Source organism: Triturus cristatus, chromosome 2_2 (assembly GCF_964204655.1).
Source record: "Triturus cristatus chromosome 2_2, aTriCri1.1, whole genome shotgun sequence".
NCBI lineage: Eukaryota > Metazoa > Chordata > Amphibia > Caudata > Salamandridae > Triturus > Triturus cristatus.
This window is the reverse complement of record NC_140582.1, coordinates 969,237,002-969,264,984: the sequence shown is the minus strand read 5'-3', so window position 1 is coordinate 969,264,984 and position 27,983 is coordinate 969,237,002. Positions and strand designations below refer to the sequence as shown.

Genomic DNA, 27,983 nt, shown 5'->3' with positions numbered 1-27,983 from the left:
GCCTGTGCTGACTGATGTAGGCTTGAATTGCTGAGTCATTCCCTCTCACGAGTCTTTGGCAGTGACTAATCAGCACTCAGTGTCTAATGATCAGGGGGCGGAGTTAGTGGCATGTAAGAGCTCCTCACTGCTTGATGACGTTTATTTGTATTCCAGTGTTCAGTTTATTAAGCAAACAACGTCATCACCAAAGGAAGACAAAGGGTGTTAGGCACTATAAAAGTTACAAATGGTGTGACCTTAAACATCCCCTAAGTGTCTGACCCTTACAGACTTACCTACGCATAGCGCCCACTTTAGGTGCAAGATCCCAGTGGCTTCACTGGTCAGGTCATCACTCCCTGCTTTTAATGGTGTCATTCAGGGTGCTATGCAGGGGCGCCATTAGCGGTGTTATGAGAAGACCTCTATGATGTCCAAGAGAGACACTTCAGATGTCATAGCTGGGGTGCATGACGTCATCTGCAATGCTGTTGAATTTTTTTCTTGGCTTGCCGCCAAAGCACACCACTCCCACTTCCAACACAGCATGGGCTCGTAAAATGGCGTTTTCACTTTGAATTTGTCTGCTTGCAGTGTTGTTTGTTGGATTTCCTCTATAGCAGATCCTTCCCACCTCCCAACACAGCATGACCGCTCGACTTTTTTTACTTATGAACAGCCCGCTTTTACTTTACATTTATATATAACTAGCTTTACTTGTTTTGGCAGGGGGACATGGGGAGATAAAGTGATTTGCCCAGAATCACAGGATGTTGAGCCAACGAGGACGTTCAAACCTGGTCCCCTCCGCTCCAAAGTTGGCTGCTTTGGCCATTATGCCACACCTTCTCCTTTGTCATTTCGACGTTAAAAAAAGAAAAAAAAACTTGTACGATTATTCAAAGATGTTAAGAGTGTGTGGGCATGCCAGTGGGGCATAATGTACTGCATTGCTAAACACTTATAAGGTCCCAAAAGGCGACACCTATTGGCTATGCCAGTGCTTGTCTTATTCGCATTGGCTGTATTTGCCTGAAGCTGTTGCAGTGAAACAGTTTCTCATTCTCTGGTGGTAATTAGTTGTGGAAGTGGGAGAGATCTGAGATGCATGACAGGTCCATACTTTTTTTTAAATATAAGAAAAACATTCCCCCGTCTATTTTCTGAAAACAGAAGTGTCCCAGGAAGGTTAATTCTGAGTTGACATGCTACAGCAGAAGCGTAAGGCAGGGGGTCTCCTGTGCTTTGAAGCCGAGGGAGGAGCAGATGGCTAAAGAAGCCTTCTTGCCAGGGTGCCTGCATGCCTGAAATAAATCTAACTGTGTGCAACTGGTCAATCTTCAGATGTAAAGGGTGCCTGGAGCCTGCTATTGGTTTTAGTTGATGGAATCACTTGACCCTTCCTGAAGACACAGATTTATTCTGCTTTAATGGTACTGCAAATGAGTTACCAGCTGAGCTTTGAAGTGTGTGCTTTTGAAGTACAGTTGTAAAACAAATGTGCACTCTGTACAGTCTGGGTATTACTAAAGCTATAAGCACTTTTTTTTCCTTAAACCTGTTTGCACATTTTGTAGCAGTGTATCTTACACTGAGTTTAATGCACGTTTAAGACAACGACTTAAATATTCACAGTGCCTTCTCTCACAGTAGGGACCTCTCCTTTGTGATGGTGCAGCTGGGCTCTGCATTCCGTTCTCAGACAGTCCTGCAGCCCCCTGGCTGGCTGCCGGGGTAGGAGTGGCCGGGTGGGGCATGCGCAGAGCCGCTGGAGCTTCAAGCTTCTCGGCTCCCCAGCAGCTCCCTCCTTCCCGCCTCCCTTGCCTCCAGTAGCTGCGCCGGATGCTCCCGGCCGCCGCTCGCCAATCACCGGCTCTGTTGTTGTTGTCATACCGGCGAAGGCAGCTATGACTACCAAAGAGCGGAGACGGGCCGTGGCCATGGAGGTACATGCAGTGCTGTAACTGTGTGCATGCACTCTAGGCGCTGTGACGGAGACGAGTGTTCCGTACATGCATGCATGCGTGTGCTTGAACGGCGGGTGGGGTCTCGTGCAAGAAGCATTATGTAGCTTGTGTATGATTCTTGTTGTGATGTCTGCATCATTTTATCAGTCTTTGTCGTGGCTTTTGTATCCTAGTTGTAGCTCGGTTTGTCTGACAGTCTTTGCTGAAGCCGCGCGCATCTTTGTAGCAGTGTTGTGTTTTTCTTTAGCTTGTTTCCCTTCACGCAGAAGTGTACATTGTAGCAACAGAGGAGTGACTGCCGCACTGCACACCCTTGGAAGCCGAGTAACAGTGTAGCCCGAGTGAGCGTGCGCTCGGGGCGGGCGGCGTCTGTCTGGGTAGATCAGGGCAGGCCGCTGACCTCGGCTTGTTTGTATCCGACGCGGATTATCTCTCAGGAATGATTGTCATCTACAGAGGCGTATTTAGATTACATTTGATCTCCATCTGTTACTATTTAGAAGAAAGTTTTCTTTATGGGGTGGCACGTTCATTTTCTGTTAGTATAATCCCACACATACGTTTACACTATTGTAACTAAATGGTACACAAACACGCTTGTTTATGCTTTTCTTGCTATTTAACGCAGTGAGGGTGACCTGGTAGCTGTCTTTACCCGGGATGCTACTTTCGCGGCCGGTGTTGTTTCTTTGTTTTCAGGTGGTCTGACCACTGGGACCTCCTCATTTCGAACATGTGCAGCACCGATGTTGGGTGACAGCGCATGTCATTTTTGTGTATATTTCCTCTTGATGAAGACCTCGTGGAACTTCCGAATCATGAAAATAAACTTGAACTTGGCGCGTGCTGGTTCAAAAGCTTCTTGAAGAGGATGGCCCCCGTGCGGACTGTTCTGCAGGGATTGGAAGACGCTCTCGCTGCTTCCTGAGGGAGAGGGAAGCTTGCCTTCCTACTGCCATGCTGTACCTCTTCTGTGAGGAAGCAAAGTTTGCACTGTTGCTGCCTTTAACAGCGTGGATGTGTGCAGCGTGGAAAAGGCAACACAGGCACGCAACTTGGGGCCTGATTTCGAGTTTGGCGGGTCAAATGTGATGTATAGCCCATCTGCTGTATTTCAAGTCCATTATATCCTATGGCACTTGTAATACGGCTGACGGGATATCTGTCGGTAAAGTATACTCTTCCGCCAAACTCTTAACCAGGCCCTTAGTCTGCAACACAAAAGTCCCTCACCTGGGAGACCCAGCCTTTTATTCGTTTTCCCTGCGCCACCTTCTTCTGTTCCACTCTTCCCCACTTATTGGGGATGACCAAATCTTTCACCTCTCAATGGTACACGCAGTGAGTCAAACCTCACACACTACAATGTGTGTGTTCGGTGATAGGAAAAGCTTGTGCTGCTGGTCTACCTGCACCTGTTCTCTGGAGGAGCCAGCTTGCATTATTTCTGCCCAAGGTGAAGCCTGTGTGGTTAGAAGGGTTCTTTCCACGCCTGGTGCCCCATCTTATGAAAAACCAAATAATATGCTGAAATCACGGGCATAGCATGCCATGTGGATCCAGACTATTTTCCAATATTTGATGTGAGATACCAAGACCTTAAGTCCTGAGGCAGGCGCATGAACTTGTAGGGGCAATATTCGGGCATCAAATCATGGTCATGAAAAGAGAAGTAGCGTCCATTTAAAAAAAAATCTTGTTGCAGGGAGACACCACTAAAATATTTGTAGCTCAACCACACACCGTTTTAATATCTGTCTGAATTTAAGAGATGGTGTACACACATGTCGACTTTAGGGACATAACCTCACCCAAACTAGGAGATTGCGCAACCAGTGGACATTAGTGCTCTCGGATCCTTCCCAGTGTTAGATGTGGAAACCACTGATGAATCATCCCGCACTAGATAGGTGACGGTTCGTCATCCTATGTTAGTAAATGAATGTATGGTTACTCCATCGGGGTTTTAGATGTTTCTTCCAGGAGTTTTAAACTTCTTGTATGTTTGGGTGGGTCTGCAGAAAGCATACCAGAGTCCTTTAACTCCCCTCACTCCAGCTTTAGTGTATTGCACCATGTCAGGTATGTGTGAGATAAGTGTGTGATGTTCCTCCTGTCCTTTACTTATTTTTTGTATTTGGGAAGAATGCCCTGCTCCTGTCCATTTTGTACCTTGTTGTGAAACTCAGAACTATACGATTCTTCGTCCCAATGCATTTTGTAATGCATGATGGGAAGGAAACAGTGAATCCTCGGAAAATATGTGAGCAGAGTGTGGTTTTGTTTGTAAAACAAACAGTTTTGGAAACGGAATAGACAACTTTGTAAAATTTTAAAACATTACTGTCTAGTGCCCCCATGTCATGTATAACACCTTTGAACATTTCTAACATCTAGGGGGCTGTTTCCTTTTGAACAAATAATGCGTATGTCAATGAAAGTCTAATATCAACTGCTTAATATCATATGAATTAAGGAGTCATAATAACTTCACTTCAGCAGTGCCCTGTGTTTTGAAGTGGGATGAAAAGATATGTGAGGGAACAGGGGCGCCAACAACCCCCTGCTTTAGCAGGTACAGTGGGGGTGGCGGGGATCTTTATGGGCCTCTTCTGTCTGCAACTAAGCTGACAAAAGCTCATAATACGAATGCAGCATCAGTACAAGAGCACGTGGGAGCAAGAAAGAACGAAAGACGGGATCGTCGTGAGAGATTTAGTTCTAAGTGGGGTGATACTTTAATTTTCTGGCTACTCCCCTGTGAGGGAAGGGCGCTTAAGAGGGCAGCGGCCTAAGAAGTATAAACAGGAGTCCGTCACATGAGACGTTTATAGAGGGGGACAGATTAGTGGCGGTCCTAGTGTATTAGATCACTTTTACATGCACTTCATGTTTATCATGGCACTGGTGTGCATCCTTCTGTGTGTATGAAACATTTGGCACAATTATGTTTTTAAAAGTTTTATACAGATGAATATATATCTACAATACAATGGATCTGGTGCATGGATAAAAAAAGTCACCAATCACACAGTCAAAAACAAATAGGAGTTTTAACAGATGCACAATGGTTAATAAACCAATATAAACGTGGATACCCCAGTAGTGCTAAAGGTTTGTTGAGTATTTGTATTGTAAAATCTAGTACTTGATTCTGATGTCCACCAGTGGTACTCAGAAGAGGGACACAGTCACTTTATAAAAATATTATTCCCGTTTTTAGGTCTCGCCTAGCGATGCAGCGCCATACGCTGATCGCTAGGCGAGATCTGTTGTTGTCGACTTACTTTTGATGGGGGACAGGATATGTGCACGCGCACAAAGGACTGCAATTGTGAACGCATACGACAGTGTTAGATTAAATTGCAGGACAGGGGATGTGCACATGTACAGCTGGCGCCGTGTTTATGTGCCTCCTGCTTCCTTATGCAACAACTCCCACGACAGGAAATGGGCACACGTACGACTGGCTTCCTCACTAAATAAAGACAGGAGATATGCACGTGCCAGCTTACACCATGTGGGGTGTTTATATACCTCCTGTTTTATTGCTGAACAGCTTGTCTGTGTACTAGCGATGCCAGGTGCTGATTTGCGGGGTGTGGCGGACAAGTACTGTTCCCAATTAAAATCGTCAGTCGATGCTTATGGTGCATGAGGAGGTGGGCATTTTGTGGGCTATGTCTTTGCTAGTGATATAGGGGATAGATAGTAAGTGTAATAGGGCTGGGGGTTGAGGAATCCCACCTTCCAGTCATGTTGGTTGCTCCTGTCCTCCGCTCGGGGTCCCACTTGCCAGTTGCCTCTCTGCGCCCTCTCGGGTTCGATGCAGCTCCTGTCAGATACCAAAATTCCGTACCTAAAAAGGACAACAGCTGCAGGAGGGGCGCCCGCCCCATAAAGACCTAGCCCCGCCTTAATGCTGTTGTAGCACGCCTCCTGGGGAGCCAGTGTGCCCGTCTAAGGTGTGGCCGCGACTTCCTTAATCTTATTCCTTCCCCAGAAACAATCATCTCATGAGTCAAGTTGTGCTTCTGCATTCTCCGCCCAGCAATACTACTGCAGGGCGTCATGCCTCCCTTTCAATGTAGCTGCACCCCTCTCGTGCTTCCTCGAGTCTGTTCTCGACTCTCTCCTCCAAAGCCATTGGTATTTTCAGTGCCGATTTAAATGTGTTTGTCCTTGCCATAGGACCAAGTGGGCCGTAGCCATCTTTTTACAAGCAGTTATAATGATGGAGCACAATTAAACAAGTTTTTGGAAGATAAATAAGCAGCCACAAAAGCAGTAGGTCTGACTTTCAGAAGCCTGTGATTTGTTTTTGGAGAAATGCAATAGATATTCAAAGCGAAAACGTACTTAAAAGTGAAAATGTGACCTGCTTATATTTGGAGAGAAAAATCAGTAAATAATGACCCATCGCAAAAAGTAAATTCAAATACCATGAAATGAAAATTGGCACATCACCCTTTTCACTGAAGTGGGCTACTTTTTAGACGTACGCGTGTGCGCGCAAGCAAAATCCTGTCATGTCGTGAAGCGAGCCGAAGATTGCATTATGCTGCTGACACATTTCTTCTTGGTACATGGTATGGGGGTTAAAGCAAAATGTGAGTGACGCTCAAACAGACCAGCGGTGGAAGAGGATGCCTGCATATGCATTTATGAGAATTGTTTTTTATTTAAGGCTGTTTTTTAGGTCTCACTGAGCCCAGCGCATTCGCGCTGGCTAGGAGACACATTTTGTATGTGAGTTTTCAAAGTGCTGCTGGCTGGCCTAGCGCTTGCGTTCATGCGACCGTGCACGCGCGAGCCGCTAGCCTTCAGCAGCACTTTGAAAACTTGTGTGTCATCGCGATCACTTTCGATTTCACAGCGATCGCGATGACGCACGCTTTCAATGCTTGTTTACAGAGCAGCACTGTCAAAGTTCAGTTTCCCTTTGCTGGAATTCATGATGTGTTGTTTCAGAGAACCATTTCTTTTCTAATTAGTTTACCATGCCAAGGCTTTTCTTCAGGTATGGCAACGCGCCTTTCTTTTGTCAGGGACATCGGGGCTTGCTTTCAGTTCAAACACACTTTCACTGTCAGCTCGGTGCTCTTGAAACAGGCGCTGAGCTTTGCACTCCGCGATGGTTCTGTGTCCCTTCACCCTGTGGTGTATGTCTTCCCCGCGGCTCATGGCAAACTCCGAGCACCATCGTAGCAGCATTTTAACCCCCATGCTAGTGTCCCAGGTCAGTATGGGAAGTTTACGTGATTTGGCCAAAGTGACACAGTATGTTAAGCCGATGCCGCAACTCAAACTTGGGTATGCTATATTAAAGTCGGCAGCTCCCGGTATGCAGCGGGGATTACTCAGAGTCCACAGCTCCAGCTGCTACTCTGATACAGTGTAGTATTTAGAACAGCACCACACGGCCTTGACACATATGTGAGCCGGACATAATGACTCGCACACTGAGATAGCCAAGGCGGGACTTCTTTCTACTGCTGCTGGCGGGGCGCTTCAGTTTATCATTAGAAAGTTGCAGGCTGCATTCATTGGCAATGGCAGCGCTGCTTGTGCGTGTGCACATTACATTAAATGCAGATGCCGTGACCCGTAGACCCACTGGCTGCTGAATGAACCGCGGGAGTCATTGCCGCCTTGAGGCTTACCATCACGGAATTGTTTGCCGGCCTCGCTAAGTGAGTCAGTTCCTGGTGATAACATTTTCTTTTAAATTAATAGTGGAGTCACAATAATCATCTTCAGCTGCCTGCTGGTCTGTTTCAAGCAGGAACGTGCCAGACAGCGACGTGTGATACTAATCTATGCAGCATGGGCGAAGTTGTAAACACAGTTTTCAGAGCCTTTGTGTAGGTTTGATAAAAACCTTACATCTTGGCAAGAATTGCAAATATTTCCACTTTTTTATTTCTCTTACAAAGTTATGACTTTTACGACAATTTAATTGGCACATTTACTCAGTTGAAAAACAAGTAAAGGAACTGGGGGTCTGACAAAATCCTGCAAAATGAGCAGAAGTGTGAAATAGAGGGCTAGTTAGTCCCACATAGCAGAAGAGGGAGTAAAAGAAGAAGAAGGAGACATCCAAATGCAATCTATAAGGACCTCAGAGCGAAGTTTGGATACCCATCAATTGTCTGTGTGATCAATCTTATCATCTGGTCATCCAATCCAGGATAAGATGCTACTCTTGATCATAGAGAGCATCTAATTGGGAGTGATTTCACTCAAGGGTGGCCCAAGATTGTCAAAGGATTGGAGCGAGAAGACCAACAGTAGTAAGATGATAAAGCAATCGAAAGGAGTGCAGTGCTAACAAAAGAAAATTAGAGTGGTGTGTTAAAATAGAATTGTGAGAAAACACTACTAGTTTAATATGTGTCTCACATTCTAAATAAAACAACAGTGCAAAAAGCAGTGTTAAACAAATAACTGCTATATAGAGAGGTCGACATGTTTCAGCCTAGTGAGATCCATTTATCCCTGCGGCTTTCTTCAGGACACTTGTTGTTGAATTTTCGCTACTGCAGAAGTGTGAAGAATAAAATGTATAGTGGAGAAAAGGAAAAAAGAAAATGTATCTCACTATCATTTAAAGGTGGCACTTTGTACAACCTTAAGTAGATCCTCCGCCTCAAAAGGATGCGGCGTGCATCCGTAATGATCGAGGAACGGACCTCACCTCGCCTGGATCCTGGCTCAGGACTAGGAGGCCCCGCTCTATCCGTCGTTGCCTCGCTGTGGCTGCAGAGGGGCTCATGTCAAACTCCAAGTGCCTGCATAGCAGCATTTGAAACCCCTGCTGGTGTCTCACGTCAGTATGGGGAGATTACGTGATTCACACAGTAGGTTAAGCTAACGTCGATACTCGGACTTGGTTACCCGGTTTTCAAAGTCGGCAGCTCTAGTACCACTGGTCTGTTATTCACGTTACTGCCACGCACCAATGCTACAGCATAGGGCAATTGGACAAACATCCCACCTATGCCATTGCCTCCCTTCACTTTAAGTACCAATATTTTGCTAGAGCATATTATGCTCCCTGCCTTACAAGTCGTTGTAATGTAATACAAATACAAGTAGTTCCCTTCTTTTTATTTTCAATGCCTTTTTAATTTCTTTGATTCTTCGTATTTTCTGTTTTATTGCCCTCACTCGAATAACTCAGCTTTACTTTAATGCTCGTAGCAGTCCTGGCAGCTTCTTTTCCCCTTCTCTCCTCCTTTCGCTTTTCCTGTTGGTCCCGGCATCTTCTCTGCCCCTCTCCCCTCCCCCTATGATGGAGGTCACAACAGAGTCTCTGTATTCTTTCTTTATTACACATGTTAAGCTGCAGCTTGCACCATTGTAAATCCACCTAAGGTTGCACTGACAATCTATGCAACGTTTTACTTTTTAAATGTATTTCGTGATGTTGTATTCCCCCAGCCTCTTAGCTTGTCTCCTCCCTGCTCTCACCCTCCCTTCCACTGAGTAGAAACCAGCCCTGCTCCTGACAGAACTTTCTTATAGTATGAAAGAATTTTAGTTAATTTATATACCTAATACAATGTTGCAACATAAATATAGCCAATTTAGAAATTGTGTTCGGTAATCTTGTGCTATTTATATAGTATTATACAATATTATTTTTAACTTTGTTGTTTTGGAGTTTTATATAGCGCAAACTCGACCCGAAGGTAACAAAACGCTTTACATGAGCACCGGTTGCATTTTTGTTTTACTAGAAGTGTTTCCCAGCATTTTTATTGACAGCTGCCTATGTGTGCCTGCAAACGAATGAATACTGGAATTTGTTAGTTGTATGAGAATTGACACAAAGAAAGACCTCTGGATTTGATCAAATATGTTTTGAAATATTTATAGAATAACTTTCCTACTGGATAGGCTTTGCACTGCACTGGTATGCAGACGTGGTTCAGACAGAGGCCTTGGCATCTGCAAGTCTGTTTTTAGGAGCTGTATGTGTTGCCAGAAGTATGCCTGAAGCATAGCTTAGATTCACTTCATGGAAATCAACAAAGTGACTATACACGCTTTCCTCACTCAGAAGTAACCTGCAATTATCTCAGGGTCTGTGTAAATCTCAGCAGTTTTGGCTCAGCCTTTAATCCTTTGGATGCTGATAACTTGAATAAGATGCAGATGCAAACTATTCTCAAAGACAGTACATTTGTGGTGGTGTCGATGAAAGAACACAAGTATTGCAGATCTGCTCTCTCCCAGAAGGCCTGCTTTAAGTTAAGGGCAGGCGCAATACATTTAAGAGGAAACAGACAAGGCACTTTACATCCCTCTTCGCAGCAGGTGAGGGGCGTCCTCCAGGAGTCAGTACCGTCCTTGTACCCCTCCTTGATGTCCTACCCACAGCCCCTTACCCTCATGCGCACAGCCCCCCTCGGGCAAGAGGCCTCAGTTTGACAGTTCAGCCTCAGCTGAGAGCAACAACAGAGGCCAGGGAGTGACCTAACAAACGACACAACAGCAGGAGGATGTGGGAGGGGAGGGGACAACAGGCAATCAGGCCGAAATTTAGAGCTTGGATGTAAACAGATACCCTGCTCTCCAGAGACCACGCACGCAGGGATCCCGGAAGAGAGAATAAGTGCGCAGGAGAGTCATCCGCCACAACATTACAGAGGGTAGTGGTGCTACCCAAACATGGGGCCTCAGGGTGTGCTCTAACGCTATCTCGTGCCCTCTCCTGCCACCGCCTCTTCTCTTATTTAAGGAATTCATGGAGCGCGCCACATGCTCAACGGGTTTTATATTGTGTTATTGACAAGGTCGTGGGGCGCACAGGGCCTACCGGAGGCAGGTGTGTCTTCAAAAAGCCACATGTGGGCTGGGGACTTTCAGCAGAGAAAGGTGAGGCATGAATGTCACTAGAACATCGGAGATAGGCAGGTACACCCCTCCTGACCTGCACTGCCAGGCAACCTGGCAGTACTAAACAAACACAAAATGATCAGCATTTCTTACTCCTCAAAGTGCTTTTGATGCCTCATCAAGGGTACCGAGAGCTATATAAATGCAAAAACCTCCCTCTTCTATCCCTCCACTATCCTTTTCAACTCATATAAGACTTGCATGTCCACTGCTCTAATTCATTAAATTTTTCCCTATAAAAACTCACCACTAATCCTTGTTGGGTTCCATAGTAATGTGCTACTCGCCGAAAAGCATGTTGACACCACGTCAAGGGTAGTAAGCACTATATAAATACAATTACAATTACACTGGGACCGATCCACAAAAGGATTCATGATTGCAGGAAGTAGTGCTATCAGAGTACTCTTTTACATGCTCTTTACCTACTCCAAGCATTGGCATAGCCAATAGGTCTTGCTTTTTGGACCCTATAAATATTTAGTTATGCAGCAGAATATCCTTGGTGCAACAACATCAACTGTTGCATGCCTAAACACTTATAAGGTCCCAAAGGCGAGACCTATTGGCTATGCCAATGCTTGTGAAAACATGGCTGCTATCTCTGTCTCCATTCCATGTATTCCATGTATGTTTGCAGAGTTCTGCAAAGTACATATTCAGTCAAGCAGCAATAAGTGAAAGTACTCCACACCCTCCTTATTGTACTAAGCTTTTTTTCTTGTTTGGTGAAAGTTGTACATTCACACCGATCTGCCTAGGTACATTTTAGGTTCTCTTTTCATATGTGGCAGGCGCTGAACTCGTATCGTATTACATATTGGAGGAGACACTTAGCACGTGGCCTCTCCGCTAGGGCGGCCGGACTCGAAACTGGGGAACCGGATTCGAGTCTCGGCAAGGACGCGCAACATCCTGTGATTCTGGGCAAATCACTTAATCTCCCCGTGCCTAACAAAAACAAGCATTTGCAATGCAATAGGTCTCGCATTACACAAGTTTGAGCTATTGACATTGCAAATTACAATGCCTTTTATATTTGTTTTTGTTTTAAAAACATAAATAAAAGGCATTGTCATTTACAATGCCAATAGCTTTAACTCGTGCAACTGCGAGACCTATTGCATTGCAAATGCTTGTTGTTCTTCTGTGGTATTTACTCAACTTAGTGGTAGTCCTCCTCAGGTATCTAATCATTAACGTGGTGTGTTTAGACACACAGGTTGGATGTCGAGGGGGTCTTCATTAGGGAATACTCCTGGGGATTCTGAAAAAGGGGAATCAAATGGAAAGCAAGCCGGGTGAATACATTACGGTGTGTAGTGGAGAACAATGGAGGCACATGCATGCAGCTTTTTTATGTGTGGGGCTGTACACAGTAGAAAAGTTGGATGGAATTCCTCTAAAGCAATAACAGTTACATAGTGGATCCTTAAAAGCAAACATACCATAACTAAAATAGGAAGGAATATATGGCAAAACTGTTTATTAATTTTATACACCATATGCAGGTAACTGAGTAGCTGCTTCCTCGACCGGGCCTTGTCTACATTTAGGAAAGTGCTATTGAAACGCAGCAATACCGTTGGAATATCCTGCCTTTTTAGTTTGCGCTATAGTATGAGAAAATCAAGGCAACCTCACTAACAAAAGTGCTGCTCACACTGGTGTCACTGAAGCCAGCCCTTAATTCACAACGATACAAATGTAGGATATTAATGACTGGCCCAGACCCTTGTCGGAATTTCTTCTAGTCTATTCATGAATTGACCTGGGGGGGCCTTAATTAGCAGTGAGTATGATTCTCACCTTGCTACAACACCTTTTGACACATTGTGTCCAGTCCTGGCTTTCCATTTGGCAACTTACTATGCTCCTGAAATATGTTCAAAAATCAGATGCTTTATAAATAGACTTATTGGATCCTCGGCCGATGCGTTGCCACCTACCATCCAGATTGTCTTCTTCAAAAGGCGCAGGAGAGCAATAAGGGGAGAACCTTCTTGAGCCCAGTGTCTTGCACAGGTGATCTGTAGGTCATGGACATAACTAGAGATAAGCTGTCTTTTCTTTCACAGTGCACATCAAGATGTTCTGTAGATATAAGTATTTTCTTGCTCAAGTCAGTGATGCCGAATTGGGTGGTGAACTTAGTTGCCGCTCCAGCCCTTGCTCGATGAATCAGATCTTTCCTTTTTTTAGCTTTTATATTCTCCCAGTATTAGATCATCCAATGTGCCAAGACTGTAGCCAGTTACTCATATATCTGTGATGCCAAAGACCTGTATAAGAGGCTAGAGATTTCTACATTAAAGAGGTTTTGAACCACTTGACAGAAGTTAAACAGCTTTACTGTAAATTAGAAAAAACAGTGTACTTGAATGCACTGTGATCTGTTCCAAAATAATGTAACACATTCGAATGCAGTTCTTTAAATTGGTTGTATTTTGAGAGAGTAGTGCTTTAATTGTAACTTATTTTCTTCAACTGTATTACCTCATCAGGGGATAGTACCTTTATAAAGGGTTTGGTTGTTGTAATTGGCCCTTCAAAATATAGTTTTTTGTTTTTAATTTGGTATTATTAGGCAATTGTCTCTTTATTACCAACATTTCATATTAGCATGTGTCGGGACCTGGCAATATTAACAACGAGGTTTTGCAAAATATTTGTCAGTTGTCTCTTCCTTAGGCCTCTCTGCAGGACTATATTTAGAGAGTGAGGTCTCCGGTGCTGCCTTCTTGCAGCATTCTGTATCAGCCAGTCCCATACCACAAATATGTGTAGGTGAGTAGTGTCTTACTCGCTACATAGGTTAGGTTCACTCTTTGCTCGCTTGGTGACTACAGGACTTCATGTGCAGTACTCCAAAGTCAAGGTGGCCTCTCTGCAGAACTACCAACATCACTGGGCGCCTCTGTGCAGGTTTACCTTCAAGGTTGTCTATGAACGTGGCTGCCAGCATGGTGCCTAGGATCAAGGAATTTTTTCTGCTGGACCTCCTATTGACTAGACAGTGAACAGGCAGTGCAAGAAATTCTCCTTACAATTCTTGTGGGAGGGGGAGAGTGTCTAAAGACATTTATATCTGCTGTAGCTTAGTTCCCGCAACAACATGGTCAAAATGGATCCTTCAAAGCAGTGCTTAATTTGTATAAAAATAAATAAATGCCAGGGCCCTGTCAGGAGGCCACTGCAGCTTGCACCACCCATCGCCCTTGTCATTGCTGCCAATGTTAGTACCAATACAATCAATAATCATCACACTGTTACAAGTGGGACAATTCAGCCTACTCCAGGCCCCCAAGCAATAAGAATGGCTTGGTTGGCAGTCAATAGTCATTTTCAGTAGCGCCACCATGTGGCAGATTGGTACATGCCTCGCTGTTGACAATTAAGTGTCGGTGCTGAGCACCGGAAACCACTGGCTCAAATTAAGCACTGCTTCAAAGACAGGCCAAATATTCTGGTATATTTTTCCACAAGACCAAAAGTTACTAAAAGCAATTCTTCGTTATCTTAAATTGGTAGGTATATAAGTATTTAAAGTATATTATTTGTTATAATTGTAGTATGCTTAGTTTTAGAACATGAAACAATACTGTTTCCGTGGAGGTAGTAAGATGTCTGAGGGTCCTTTGGACGTGACTGACTAACATGTTTTTAGATGAAAGACTGACTTATGACCAGTGCTTAATTTGAGCCGGCGGGGACCACCGTTACTTATTTTTCTGTATCAGCTATTTAAAGAGAGGAAGAGAGGACAACATGCACATTGGAAGGCTGGAGGACGAGAAAGACTGTAGGATAAAGGGGCAGGGAGTGGATGGTAGTAGATAAAATAGGCATGTGGCGGGTTTAAATCTACCAGCCTTGGTATTCGGTGGCCCAGCACTTAATTCCACCAGCTACAGGCTTCTGTGCGAGCTTTCTCCACTGACACTCTTTCTTTTACAAATCAAGCACTGCTTATGACCTCTTCCTCCTCAGACAAGCTGGTCTTTCAGCGGCAATCCTGACATCTGAATGACTGTCTCCCAAAACTTTGACAAGTTACTAAATAAGAACCGTCTTTTGAGGCAAACCAGTTATGTGACTGACCCTTAAGAAGCCAGATTTGCCTTTCTGAAGAGATCTGCCACATGATTCGCTCTTTTCCAGTCTTGTGAGTGAGCTGGAGATAATGCTAACATGGGAAATAGTCTTCTCCAGGCTTGCCCATGTGTCGGAGATGATCATCACAGGCGCCTGCAGTGCTGCCAGGTTGCCCCATGTGATCTGACACCATCATCCAGTCTGGGCTTTTTTACCAACAGCGAATGCTCTGCCTTTTGGATCTTGTGGTTTTGCTTTTTCCCACTGCTTAATTTGAGCTGGTGGTTTCCGGTGCTCGGCACCAGCACTTTATGGTTAACACTGGAACTTCTGACAGCCTAGCACTTGGTTGCTCTACTCGTCTAATTTTTTCACGAGCAGAACAACAGTTGTTTATTAATTTCATATACATTAAAATGACTAAAATTCTGCAACCCAAAGCTATAAGAAAAGCGTAATTGGAAGGTATTAGTCATTTTATTGTATATTAGAACATTGGAATGTTGGGAGCTCCATTGTAGACAATGGAGTGCTCCCTGCTTCTACGGGCCGGTAAAGGCCCGCAGAGCAACATTCCAATGTTTTACAAAAGCCTCTCGAAGTTCGAGGGGATTTAAATCCCCTCGAGCTTCGAGAAGCCTTTGTTTAATTTGTTAGAACATTCTGCCCTCTAGTGGCAGAATGTTCTAATAGCCTTATAGCCCTTCGTAGCAGGGCTATACCGCTATTAAAGTCCCGCTGCTTTTGTTAAAGTCCCTCGCCTTCGGCTCGGGCCTTTAACTCTGCAGCGGGCCTTTAATAGCCGGTATAGCCCGCTACGGCGGGCTATAAGGCTATATTAAAAGTCTGAATTGTCACACTTGTAGAAGTTTGATGGTTAGTAGTTGTTCTGGTACTGACATTGGCAGCGCTGGCAGGGGCAATGGTTGTTGCGAATGGCAGTGGCCTCCTGACCTGGCACTTATGGTTTTTTACAAATTAGACACTGCTTTTTCCCATCATCAGGATGTGCTCTGAAGTACTTATGAAGTGCTGTTGCCCACTGAGACAGAAGTGCCTGCAATTATTGCACAATTATCTCTTAGCAGATATGTGACTGAGTGCTCCCAAGCCCATCCAACTGACTGTTCAAAGACAGGCTGGGGAGAGGGCGTCATACATGCAATAAAATACAAAATGTGCTATTAGTAGTACAAGCGAAGACGTGTTTCCTATGTCAGTGCATGCATTACTAATAAATGGCAACCACCACTTTTAAGCATTTGGGCTTTTTATTCATGGAACTATTTATTTTGTTTTATCAGCACGTGAAGAATAGAACAAAAGAGGCCAGAGTCAGATCACTGACAGTAATGCTGTCACAGCCGAAGGCCTGCAGAGGATTTAGAAGTAATTGTCTTTGCACTTGGGTTGGAAAAGCAATCCGTTTCTTCGATTGTGAATTAATGCTACTAGCCAATGCGAAGGTCCAAAAAACATTTACATGGCTTGTCACTCATTTCCAAGGCTTATCACACATTTCCAAGGCTTATCACACATTCATCATCCACCCACTGCCCCGTTCTTGCATTGACACAGTAACCCATCCACATTACAACATAGGCACAAACCAAACCAGCATATGCAAGATCACTTAAAAGACTGAAAGAAGAAAAAAAGAGAAAACGTGCAGCTTCCTAAAAGCGGGGGTGTCTGAAGCCAGGCTAGGGGCGTTAGTAATAACAGTTCCCACTCTCGTGTGTCATGCTGCAGATACCACAGTGGTCACACATAGCCCCTTTCCAAGAGTGTTGGAGAGCAAGGTACTTATAAGGTTTCAGTGCGGGAGAATACAGCCATTTACTGTGGGTTCCCATCTCTGTGGCCAGAGGAAGCATCGAGGATGTCGCCCGGGAGACACGGCCTGTAACTAGCTCTGTCTTTGCAAGGGCTAGTCAAATCAGATGCTGTTGAGATGACTGTTTACCATAGAAAGAATCTATCCAATATGGCCACCACATTCTTTTCATTTTATGGGTTGTTGTGGGACTATAAAAGGCGAGGGTTCCTTTCAGTCTGTGCCTGGCAGTATCCTGTGCTGACGGGTTTATCTGGCTTTCATTCAGTTTGCACGTTGCCTCTGCTCCTCTGAGCATCTTAGTTGTTTTCCCTTCTCTTGCTCCTTGGTTGTTTAGTTTGTTCCTTCTTTTGTCATTGCTGCTACACTTGCTGGAGCGTTCCATGCCTGCTTCTTTGCCTCTTGACAGAACCGAAGGAGTGAGTGCACTTCATGGTCTGACTAACATCTGGATTTAATATCCTTACAAAGCTAGTGCTTGACTTTGTAGCCTACTGCCTCTTTTTTGTTTCGCTTTCACCTTTTCGCGGCGACGCTAACTCGTCCCTGGTTTACTAGTATTGTCCAATTCATTATGGCGTTTAAATGATAACTAGGATGCTAAGGGTCAGTGGGGGGAGGGGATGGCGGGGGGAGGCAGTCTGTCCTTTTGCATTACTTGTGACCTGGCAGGTGGGTGTATGCTTGCAGTACACAATAAAATTAAACTAAGCAGCTTGAGGCCATTTTGCAACGGTATTGTACATAGTGTATATTTGCACAAATTTACCAATATGGCTGCCACATTTGGAAGCAGTGTGTTAGCCATCTTAAAATGCTAAAGCATTGATACACTATAGACAGTTTGTTAGTTCTTTCTTTGGATGCATTCCACATCTCTAGTCTCACTAGTGTTGGTTGTCAGTGTTTTGGATGTAACCGGAGATGTCATCAAGGTAGTTCTGATTCTGTGAGTGAATCACCTTACAGGGGAGTTATGCTTACATTTTCTTTGGCTCTCAATTAGGCATGCATAATCACAGAGTTCTACCTTCAGGTTGACTAAGATAGCATCTTGTTATGATTTCATGGACGACTGCATATTGCATACTTTTAGGTTCAGAGTTTTTATTGGCTCTGTATTGGATACTCCCAAGTACTCCTGTGACTAACATAGATATGTGGCTACAAGTTAGCCTTTTGCACTGAGTTCAGGAGAAGTTTTTGATATACATTTCTCTTGCCCAGTGCTGCCTTGTTATATTGTTGGTCCAGAGAGTGAAGACTGTGGCTCAACAAAAACCTAAATGCGCCTGTTCTATGTGCCTTTTTTGTGTAATGTGGCCTGTACCAATTATGTCTTAGTTGTTCAGTTTTGCTTGAGCCTACTTAGGTTGCAGTCATCTTGGTAGCTCCTAAGCGGAGCCTTATGTTTGGCGTTTAATGTTGATTGTTTGTAAACAGCCTTGGGTGGGCCAGCTAGATTATAAACAAGCCAGTCCCTAACAACACTGGGTTGCCAACACCCAAACTTGTAGTCTAATCCTACAATTTATTACATGTAAAGACCCTCCATAACGCAGGTGAGGAGGGCCTGTTCCCTTGCCCAAAGTTTCCATAGCAGAGGCATTGGTGTGTTCAGCACTCTACCAGCACACTGTCATTCACGTTTAGTATTCGGGCTGATGCCACTTGTCTGGTGCAACAAAGGGGATCTTCCGGAGGCGGTGAAATGGGTGTAGTACACTAGGCCATCCAATTCCGTGACCCATAGGGGAGGCTCGATGTCTCCCAGCTTAAGCAAGAAGCAGACTGATTCACTCCTCCACTAGGCCTGGCATGAGAACTAGTGCCGGGGACGTATGCTGGGCTGGAGGTCCACGGTGATCTCGACCTGCCATGTGTAACTGTTGGGGAAAAATAGGAGTGCTCTGCCACTGATCAGCCTCTCTTGCATTGATCATAGGGTCCATGGTTGTGGATTCCTGGTTACGGAAGCCAGCTTAAATATTTTCTTTAAGGGTGAGGGTCACTCGTCTGCTTCAGAAGCTCCCCCAGGCTCCAGATCGTTGCCATTAGCCTGTCTGCTTCTGAAGAATGGTAAATTTACTGCCCGCTACATGATCGTCGCATGGATTGAAGGCTTTTCAGGTGTTGGCAGCAGAGTTTGGTTACCCTATACCTCACTCCATTCTCCTAAGTCTACACCTCCAAATATAAACTACATTTCATAACTCTAGGCTTCACCTTGGTTGCATGTAGTCTGCTATAGGTACATGTAAGTGAAAGTGTACTTTAATCATAACATCATTAGCTACGTGAGTGCTAAACACACCATTCTTTATTTAAAAGGCCTGGGTTGGACCTCTTGTAATTGCAGTGGTGTTGTACATCATACTTGGACCATTGGAATCATATTTCTTTAGTTTTTCAAGTAACACATTGGAAAAAGACATATTATGTGGCATATTGTTTAGTTTAAGGGGACTAAGCAGCTGCTTTTGTGACAATATTATCTGTATATTTTGAAACTTAAACAGCTACTGCTACAAAAAGAATCCCTTGTTCTAGATAAAGCATATCCTTCTTAAGAAAGAACATTATACACTTTTTGTTGACATTCTCCAAAATGTTTTTCCATGGAAGCACAGGAACTCTGGTTTATTTTCACTGTCCTTTCTAATTCCCACAGTAAATTAGCTTGTGTGAAACATAAAATGGAGCCCTTAGCCTAAAACATCCTACGTGTACCTACAGTGTTAAACTTTTACTCCACTGATGCAATCTAGGTTTTAGAACTCTTTCTTCTTGAACTCTGTTTCAAGCGTATTGTGTGTTTGCTCAATAAAGCATCTTAAAGTAACTCTTTCTAACAAGAAACACCATTGCCGGACACTATTCTAGACTGCAAGTTTTGTACCTAAAATGTCCCACCGGGACTAAGATTCATACCATAAAAAGAGGTTAAAATGTTTGGACTTCTTGGAAACCTGAATGCCCTTTTGAGGACTGTTAGAAATTGGGTTTCTGGTTGATAAAGTTATGCAACCTTACAAGCAGGAACCACAATCTTAGTCAGGGCTTGCTATATACACACTAAAGGAGAACCTGTTCTCACCCTATGGTAGCTTGAGTGGAGAGGATGTAGCCTTACGGCTAGAGCAGTCGACCTTGGATCTGGGGAACTGGGTTCGAGTCTCTGCAACGATGCTCAACATCCTTTGATTCTGGGCAAATCACTTAATCTCCCCTGTGCCTAACAAAAAACATTAATGTGTCCATCTGTATTGAAACTGGTGCTCATGTAAAGCACACTGATACTCGATTTGTCGGGTCTAGTTCACGCTATATTAAACTCTACACAAAAAAGAGGCAATGTTTAAAGTATGTGTAATACACACACCCCAAACAAAACAAGTCCCGGGCACACGTGTAGGGATACAGTTATTGCCGTTCTGCTGTTAAATTAGTACAGATATCAAAAGAAATCGACACCGGTAGATACATGTATTGAACAATGTTGATCTACGACGAGACGCAACTTTCAGGCACTGCCGCACACGGACACACCCGCCCGTGTTTTCCGAACCAACCTGTACTTGATACGTTACAAACCCGTCGACCGGGTCGGAATTATCACCGGTCATCTGATCATGTCCTCATTATGCTACTACAGCCCTGAAGAGTTACAGGTATCGACCTGTTGACGAAACACGTGTCAGCTGACGTTTGTTGCTTTGACGAATCTAAAATTGCATAAACATCGTTCAATACATGTATCTACCGGTGTCGATTTCTTTTGATTTCTGTACCAATTTAACAGCAGAACTGCAATAACTGTATCCCTACACGGGGGCCCGGGACTTGTTTTGACATTGCCTGTGTGGGTTTCTGTGCCCACACTATTTATACAGGGGTTAAGAGTGTTCCAATAACCTGGTTGCACCATGATTAACATTTTGTTTCTTACTTACCAACTGTATCACTACCTGTTCGAGCGCCATTTCCCTGCTTTTCCAAAACCCCACGTAGAAAGCACACACACACACACACACACTCCCCCCCCCCCCCCAAGAAAACTAGACCATAATTTTATAAATAAATCAAGACCAAAAATCCAACAAGTAGAAGTTGAGTTATGAGTTTTTTAAGAATAAAAAGGGCTTCCAGTGCTTAGAAGCAATACTCGCCAATGGAGGTTATCTGATCGCGGTGGACTGGGGAAAAGTTGATAGTTCCTGACTACTGCGATAGAGCGCAGTTGGCTACAGGACCCACGCAGGCCCTTGGTGAACAGAGTACCGTATCCTGGTTCTCACTGCGAGATGGGAGGCAACGTCGAGCAATATGTCGATCCTGTAGTAGTTGATGTGTCGATTATCTACATGCAATGATGGCGATACATCGGTTCTGAAGATGAAGCACCAAGCTGAGATGCGTTGGTTCTGAAGTGCGATGCACCGGATTTCTCCATGCAGTCGAGAGGATGCACTGATCTCTCCATACTGCAGCAGTGGCGATGCGTGGTTCTGATGCATTGGGCTCTCAATGTGATGTGTTGGTTTCGAGAGCGATGCACCAATTCTACTCCCGCAACAGGGTCGATGCGCCACCTCTGCTCCAAGCATAGTGATGTATCGATTTCTCCGGTGCAAGTATCTGGGTCTACTTTGAGTGAACCAGGCACATGATATCTTTGAGGCTCGAGCAACAGAAGGCAAGACAACAAGCCCTTGGAGATCACTTTGGTGCAAAAGCAGAGACCAGCTCTCCTCGGAAGAGTCACAGAGCAGCAGGCCAGCAGAGTGTCAGTCCTTGTTGCAGCACAGCAGTTCTTCAGACAGAGTCCAGTTGTAGGTCCTGAAGTGTCTATTTTGCTAGGGTCAGAGACCCAGTACTTCTACCCAAATGTTGTTTTCCCATGTCATGTTCCTTTGCTGTCTTGTTTGTTCCTTCTTTTGTCATTGCTGCTACACTTGCTGGAGTATTCCATCTCTGCTTCTTTGCTTCTTAAGGACATAACAGAAGGAGTGAGTGCACTTCATGGTCTGACTGAAATTTGGATTTAATATAGTTTGGTGGGGTCAGAGACCCAGTACTTCTACCCAAATGTGCCTTTGAAGTGGGGATGACTTCAAGGAAGGGTCTATGAAGTGCACACATGTCCTATTTTCCCAGCCATGGCTCCAGACTATCAGTAGGGGGTAATAAGCCCTTTGGTTAGGAAACAGGACACTGCCTTTTCAGGCATTGGTGTCCACTCATTCTCTCTTCCTGCTCAGGAAGAGTCATCAGAATGCAGATGAGTGCTCAGACACACCTAACATTCCTGTGTTTGTGGCCATCTAGAGGAAATGCACAAAGTGTATCTGTCATCCACCCCAGACATGTATTGGAGACAGGCTGCAGGCACACAGAGCAGTAAGAGCAGAGAAATGTCCACTTTCTAAAAAGTGGTATTTCTAGAATAGTATTGTTAAATCCAACTTTACCAGTAAAGGGGATTTACCATTTCCATTCCAAAGATATAAAATATTAAGCAGCTGCTCCTTTCCAATTGGGAATTACAGCTTAAAAGTGTATTGAGGAATTCCAAATGTTAACCTATGAAAGGAGTAGGCATCACATTAGTGAAAAATGAATATGGGTGTTTTTCACCACCAGGACATTCAAAATGTAAAGGTACATGTCCTAACTTTTACTTACACAGCACACTGCACTATGTTTAATAAAAAGGGAGTTCAAGGCTTGGCAAAGGGTTTTAAATGCCAGGTCAAAGTGGCTATAACTTGCACGCACAGGCCCTGCTGTGGCAGGCCTAAGGCAGGTTGGAAAGGCTACCCGTGTGCGACCCAACCAGTGCTACAGGCCCACCTGCAGCATTTCATTTACAGGCCCTGAGTATATGGTATACCACTTTACAAGGGACTTATAAGTATACTAAATATATCATTTGTGAATACGACAATGTTACCATGTTTAGGAGAGAAGCACATGAAATTTAGCACTGGTCAGCAGTGGTAAAGTGCTCAGAGTACTAAGGCCAACAAAAAGAATCAGCGAAAAAAGGAGGTAAGTAGGAAAAACATTTGTGGGAAGACTACCTTAAAGATGACCGGTCTAAGGATAACACAATACAGACAGAAATTCTTCATGAATCCTGAAAAAAGCATTTTGATGCCAAAGAAAGAATAATTCTTTTCACCCTGTTTGAAATGTATATTATTCTTCAGAAATGTTGTCTCCCGCTGGAGGTAAGCCTTTTTCTCAATAAATCAGCTAGAGATAAACACGCCATCTAGTCACAAACTTCACCTCTTTAGTGAATAAATGTTGCAGTGAAAATATGACCACTTAGTTCTCAAAATTCTATATGCTGCAAAACTATACATGGGCGTCTCTTGAAAATATTAACTTCCATAATGAGATTATTCCTATAGGATAAAGTGAACCCCTCATCTAATTTACCAAATGTTTGAAATCAGCATATGATGGGGGCTTGGGTATAATAGACCCTGGCTATTATTTTAGAGCTGCTTACTTATTTGTGGCTAACAATTGGCTCTCTGGTGCACAGGCAGAGCCTACTTATTTCACCAAACTCTAAGCATTGGGTGAAAATCCCCCTACCCATTTTGCATGCAGCAGTAGAACTCCTGCTGAACCACACCAGGCCACAAATGTTGTGCTGCAGACTCAGAGTGCTGCGCGTCAACAAATTGGATGGTCTGAAAGGAAAATTGGCCAGATTCCACTATGGATGGGTACAGAACTTCAGGAAGTTGCCTCCCTTCAAGGCATCTGGGAAATATCCCTATTGGGAAATGTAGTGTCTTCCTGGACCTTGAAGTCCGTTCCTGATCTAAGAAAGGTTTTTGGATTATTGAACATCCAGTTTTACTGGTATCTTCAACTTATACATGACTGCAAGCCATAGCTCACCTAAGGTGATGGGATTCCAGATTTTATTCCACTAGAGGCCACAATAATGATTTCACAGCTCCCACAAAAAGGCAAATATCATGCACTTACTGCCCATTGTGCTGACTGGCATGTAAGGCAACAACGAAGGATCTCCTCTTATGTAGGTCTTTGCCACATTTCTGTATGGTGCCCCAGCTTTGGTTCAGGGTTTTCATTTCTGTTTCTGCAGTTCACCTCTACCTGCCTCTCTCCCATTTATCTTCTGTGGTCCAGTGGAGAGCTGTTCTTGTGATGGAGTATTGTTCTCTTATAATGGTGTGTGTTTGAAATGCGGTTTCTAGTTGGATAAGATATACATCCAAGCCAGGTAGAACCCACCTCTCTAGTCAGGGTAAGCTAGGTACACTACTAGGATAAGCTATGCTTACCCTTTGGTATCTTTGCACAGAGCAGGCAGGCTTATCTCAAAAGGCAATTTGTAAAGTATTTGGGCAACATACACAGTAACACAACGAATACACCACAAATAGACCCCACAATATAGCTTATTATATCTGAACAAAACTAGACCAAAACGATAAAATTACAATATATGTTTTTCAAGATATTAGCGTTTAAAGAGCATACTCTTTGTGCTGAAGCAAACATGATTAGAACGATAAAGATCAAATGTAGAGTTCTCAAGTTAGGAGCGTGTTTTAAATGCAATAAAAAGACAGTGCTTTACAGTTCCAGTTGGATCCCCACTAAGGATTGTCAAATATACGTGAATACATTACTACAGGTTCAGGTGGGGCCGGATCATGGGCACAGGAGATCTAGACTGAGTCCCCCGAGGCTGGCACATGGAATGCGAAGCAGCGGTCTGCGAGGGGCACAAAACAGCTGACCGTGACCGCTCAGGTCCGTTTGCAAGAGAGTACCTTCAAAACAAGGCCGCATGTTGGGACAGCCTCCTCTGTCACCGACCTCCAGGACAGACCTTCCGAAGTGGCAATGTCCTCACTCAGGCCATGGCTGTTTGGGCTGAAAGTGGCTGGGGTGGAGATTACGTTGTCACTGCATTCGGGGTTACGCTGACAATGCGTCAGGCTGTGTGAGTCGACTTCGCTCAACTTGCAACCCCAGGCAGTTTCTTCTCTTCCACTGTGTGCAGCTCCTGCACCACGGGCACTGGGTGCAAGTAAATCAAAGCACTCAACCTTCCGACAAAGGAAGTGCCAATTTCAGGAACAGTGGGCAAGCCAACAAGTCCTTGGAGACCGCTTTAGGTCAGCCACAGCGCAGAGGTCATAGGCAGCAGGCAAGCATTGCAAAGCAGTAAGCAGAGTGGCGGTCCCTCCAGCAGTCCTTCTGGCAATGTGCAGATGTAGAGTCGTCGATGTCTGGTTACAGGTCAAAAACTGTCTGATTTGAAGGGGTCAGAGACCCAGTATTAATACCCAAAAGTGCCTTTTAAAGTGAACATGACTTCAAAGCAAAGTCTTTGAAGTGCACAGATCCCCTTCTGGGGGGGCTGATCAGTGCTTTGTGTGAGGGCAGGACACTGCCCAGGAAGACTCATCAGTATGCAAATGCAGCTTAGTGTCCTGTGTCTGTCTCTGTCTAGACGAAATGCACAAAGTGTAGCTGTCACTCAAACCCAGACGTGTAAAACAGAAAGCGCACTACCTTAATTAACTCAAAATGAGTGTGTTTGATTCAAGTTAAAACATACATAAACATTGACAATAAATGGACTTGGCATTGTTAATTCATTATGCACAGTAAGTTTGTTCAAATATCAACCCAACAATCATAACTATGAAGATTGTCTCCAAATGCTTGTCTTCAAGATTCTTTATTCTGCAACAGCAGATTCAACTTTCATGTCGTTGCTTAAACCATATAGTGTGTCCATACAAGGAGATTCATTGCTCCAAATGCATTTCAGGTGAGCATTCACCCTTCGTCAGGGGAAATCTACAAACAAATATATATATGTCATAAGGCAATTCTATTAATTAATAGTCGCAAAGTAATCTTGAATTATGGCAGAAACATCCAGGATAATCACAGTCTTTACGGGATTCAGAAAACAACATAGAAATACTAAAATCATTGTTACTATCTATGATAATAGCCTTCGTCACACACAACGTAACATGGAACAGAATGCAATGTGATGTGGTAAGCCCAACCACCATTTAGTGCCATAAATCTAAAAAAACGAAGAGATGCTAAATGCGCTAATGTGAATCACCCGTGTTAGTAGCTGTTTTTAATGATAAGAATCAAAACAATACCTCCAGTATCATGCGAGAATCAAATGGCATACATATAGCTCTCGGAGCCGTAATGCGTGTTATACTTTGATTGAGATGCAGTACTCCTATAATATACAGAGTCACGAAAATGTATATCAGATCTCCGTCTAATATTAATTAAAAGACCCGTGTTTGAAATCGCCGGCGCTTACCACTCCAATGTCGATCGTAACGGCGTCACTCAAATACACTCTCACTAAGGATAAACAACCTCTACTCCAGCACTGCCGAGTAGTGCTATAAAGGTAAAACACAACCCTGTCTTTTTATAAAAAGTGGCACTCCTAAACTAGTAATGCCAAATTCAATTTTACCAGTATAGAGGATTTGTTATTACCAATTCAAAGATATGAAACATAAAGCAGCTGCTCCTCTGTAATCAGGAATTACTTCTTTAAAGTGTTTTAAGGAAATCTCAATGTTAACCTATGAGAGGAGCAGGCCTCACAGTAATGAAAAACTAACGGGTGCTTGTCACTACCAGTTAAGGTATAGCACACAAATAGATGTCCTACCTTTAACTTATGTAGCACCCTTCCCTTAGTGTCACTTAGGGCCTACCTTAGAGGTGACGTTTATGTAAAAGGGAAGTTTAAGGCTTGGCTAGTAGTTTAAAATGCCAAATCGATGTGGCAGTAAACTGCGCACACACACACTGCAGTGGCAGGCCTGAGAAAGGTTTGTAAGGCTATTTCTGTGGGTGGCACAATCAGTGCTGCAGGCCCATTAATAACATTTTTTTACAGGCACTTGATATTTGTTATACCCTTTTACAAGGTACTTACAAGTAATTCAAATATGCCATACAAGTGTAAACCAATTATACCATGCTTAGAAGAGAGAGGACATGCACTTTAGCAGTTGTGAGTGGTGGTAAAGTGCTAAGAGTCCTAAAGCCAACACAAAGAGGGTCACATAAAGAGGAGGAAGGCCAAACTTTTGGTGTAAACCTGCAAAAGGGCCATTTCCAACAGTGTGTCCTATCCATCTTCATCCTTTTCTCATAATGATGGGGTCCATGCTCTCTTGCTTGCTTGCATCTGGTGAGCAGTGTCTGGTGAAAGATGCTTTGCAGCCAATAAATGTGCAAGATTCTTTTCATGTTACTGGTGTGGAGGGCTGTTGCTTTTCGTCACCTGCCAGCATTCTGATCCATACAAGAGTGTGGATAGAACACAGCTTTGGTGAAACCTCAGCTTGGCGTTAGTGCTGTACAAAGATGACCTCTGCATTGTTCAGTATCCTGAAAGCTTTTCTAGCCTTGCTCAGTCTGCTTTTGGTGTTGTAGTGTAGTTCCTATATCCCTGATAGGCTCTGCGCATTGGAATAATATACACTATAGATTTGACATAGGACTGAGGTCCTAATGTCTCTATCGAGTACATTAAACTTAATTACTTGTGTGTGCCAGCTAACTCAGAGGTCACTAGAAACTTCTCGAATATACAAGAAGGTATTAGTTTCTGACAACCGCATAAACATGACAACTTTGTTTCCCTTAGAGTCGGAACAATCTCAAAACCGTGGAAGCAATAGATAACAGTTTCACTCAGTCAATCGTGCATGCTTCGTTTCTACAGAGTTGCACAGAAATAGAGAGACGGTCGTTTCAATAAAAAGGGTTAATTGAACAGTCTTATTTCTCATGCAAGAGATATGAACTGCTACAATCGTAAGACAGGCTGCGAAGTACAATATGTACAGAGTTACCAGTAAGATAAAATAATACTGCAATAGCATGGTTTTTAGCTATGACATATATTTATAAAATACATATATAAATAACACAGGCTAAAATGTGGATACTCATCTGATGCTTCTGAATAGTTCTTACCCAGTGTACCTAACCTATGTGTAGTACGAGGTAGGAAGTAGGTGTTGTTTTGTAAAGTATAGCTAGCTATAGCTATAGTTTTGCCAAGAGTTGCCAAAAGTTTCTCTAAGTTCTAGTCTGCTCCATACCTTAGAATGTGTGAAGATGGAATGGAA

General features: G+C 43.8%; 1 protein-coding gene across 1 annotated transcript in view; it reads left to right on the top strand.

Annotated features, from left to right (window-relative positions):
• The first annotated feature begins 1,776 nt into the window (after positions 1 to 1,776).
• The window catches only part of CC2D2A (coiled-coil and C2 domain containing 2A), a 415,347-nt gene continuing 389,140 nt past the window's right edge, over positions 1,777 to 27,983 (top strand). Inside the window, exon 1 of the mRNA XM_085642396.1 lies at positions 1,777 to 1,928. Coding sequence (XP_085498522.1) covers positions 1,890 to 1,928 — 39 coding nt within the window. The 5' untranslated portion in view covers positions 1,777 to 1,889. The remainder of the gene's footprint in view (positions 1,929 to 27,983) is intronic.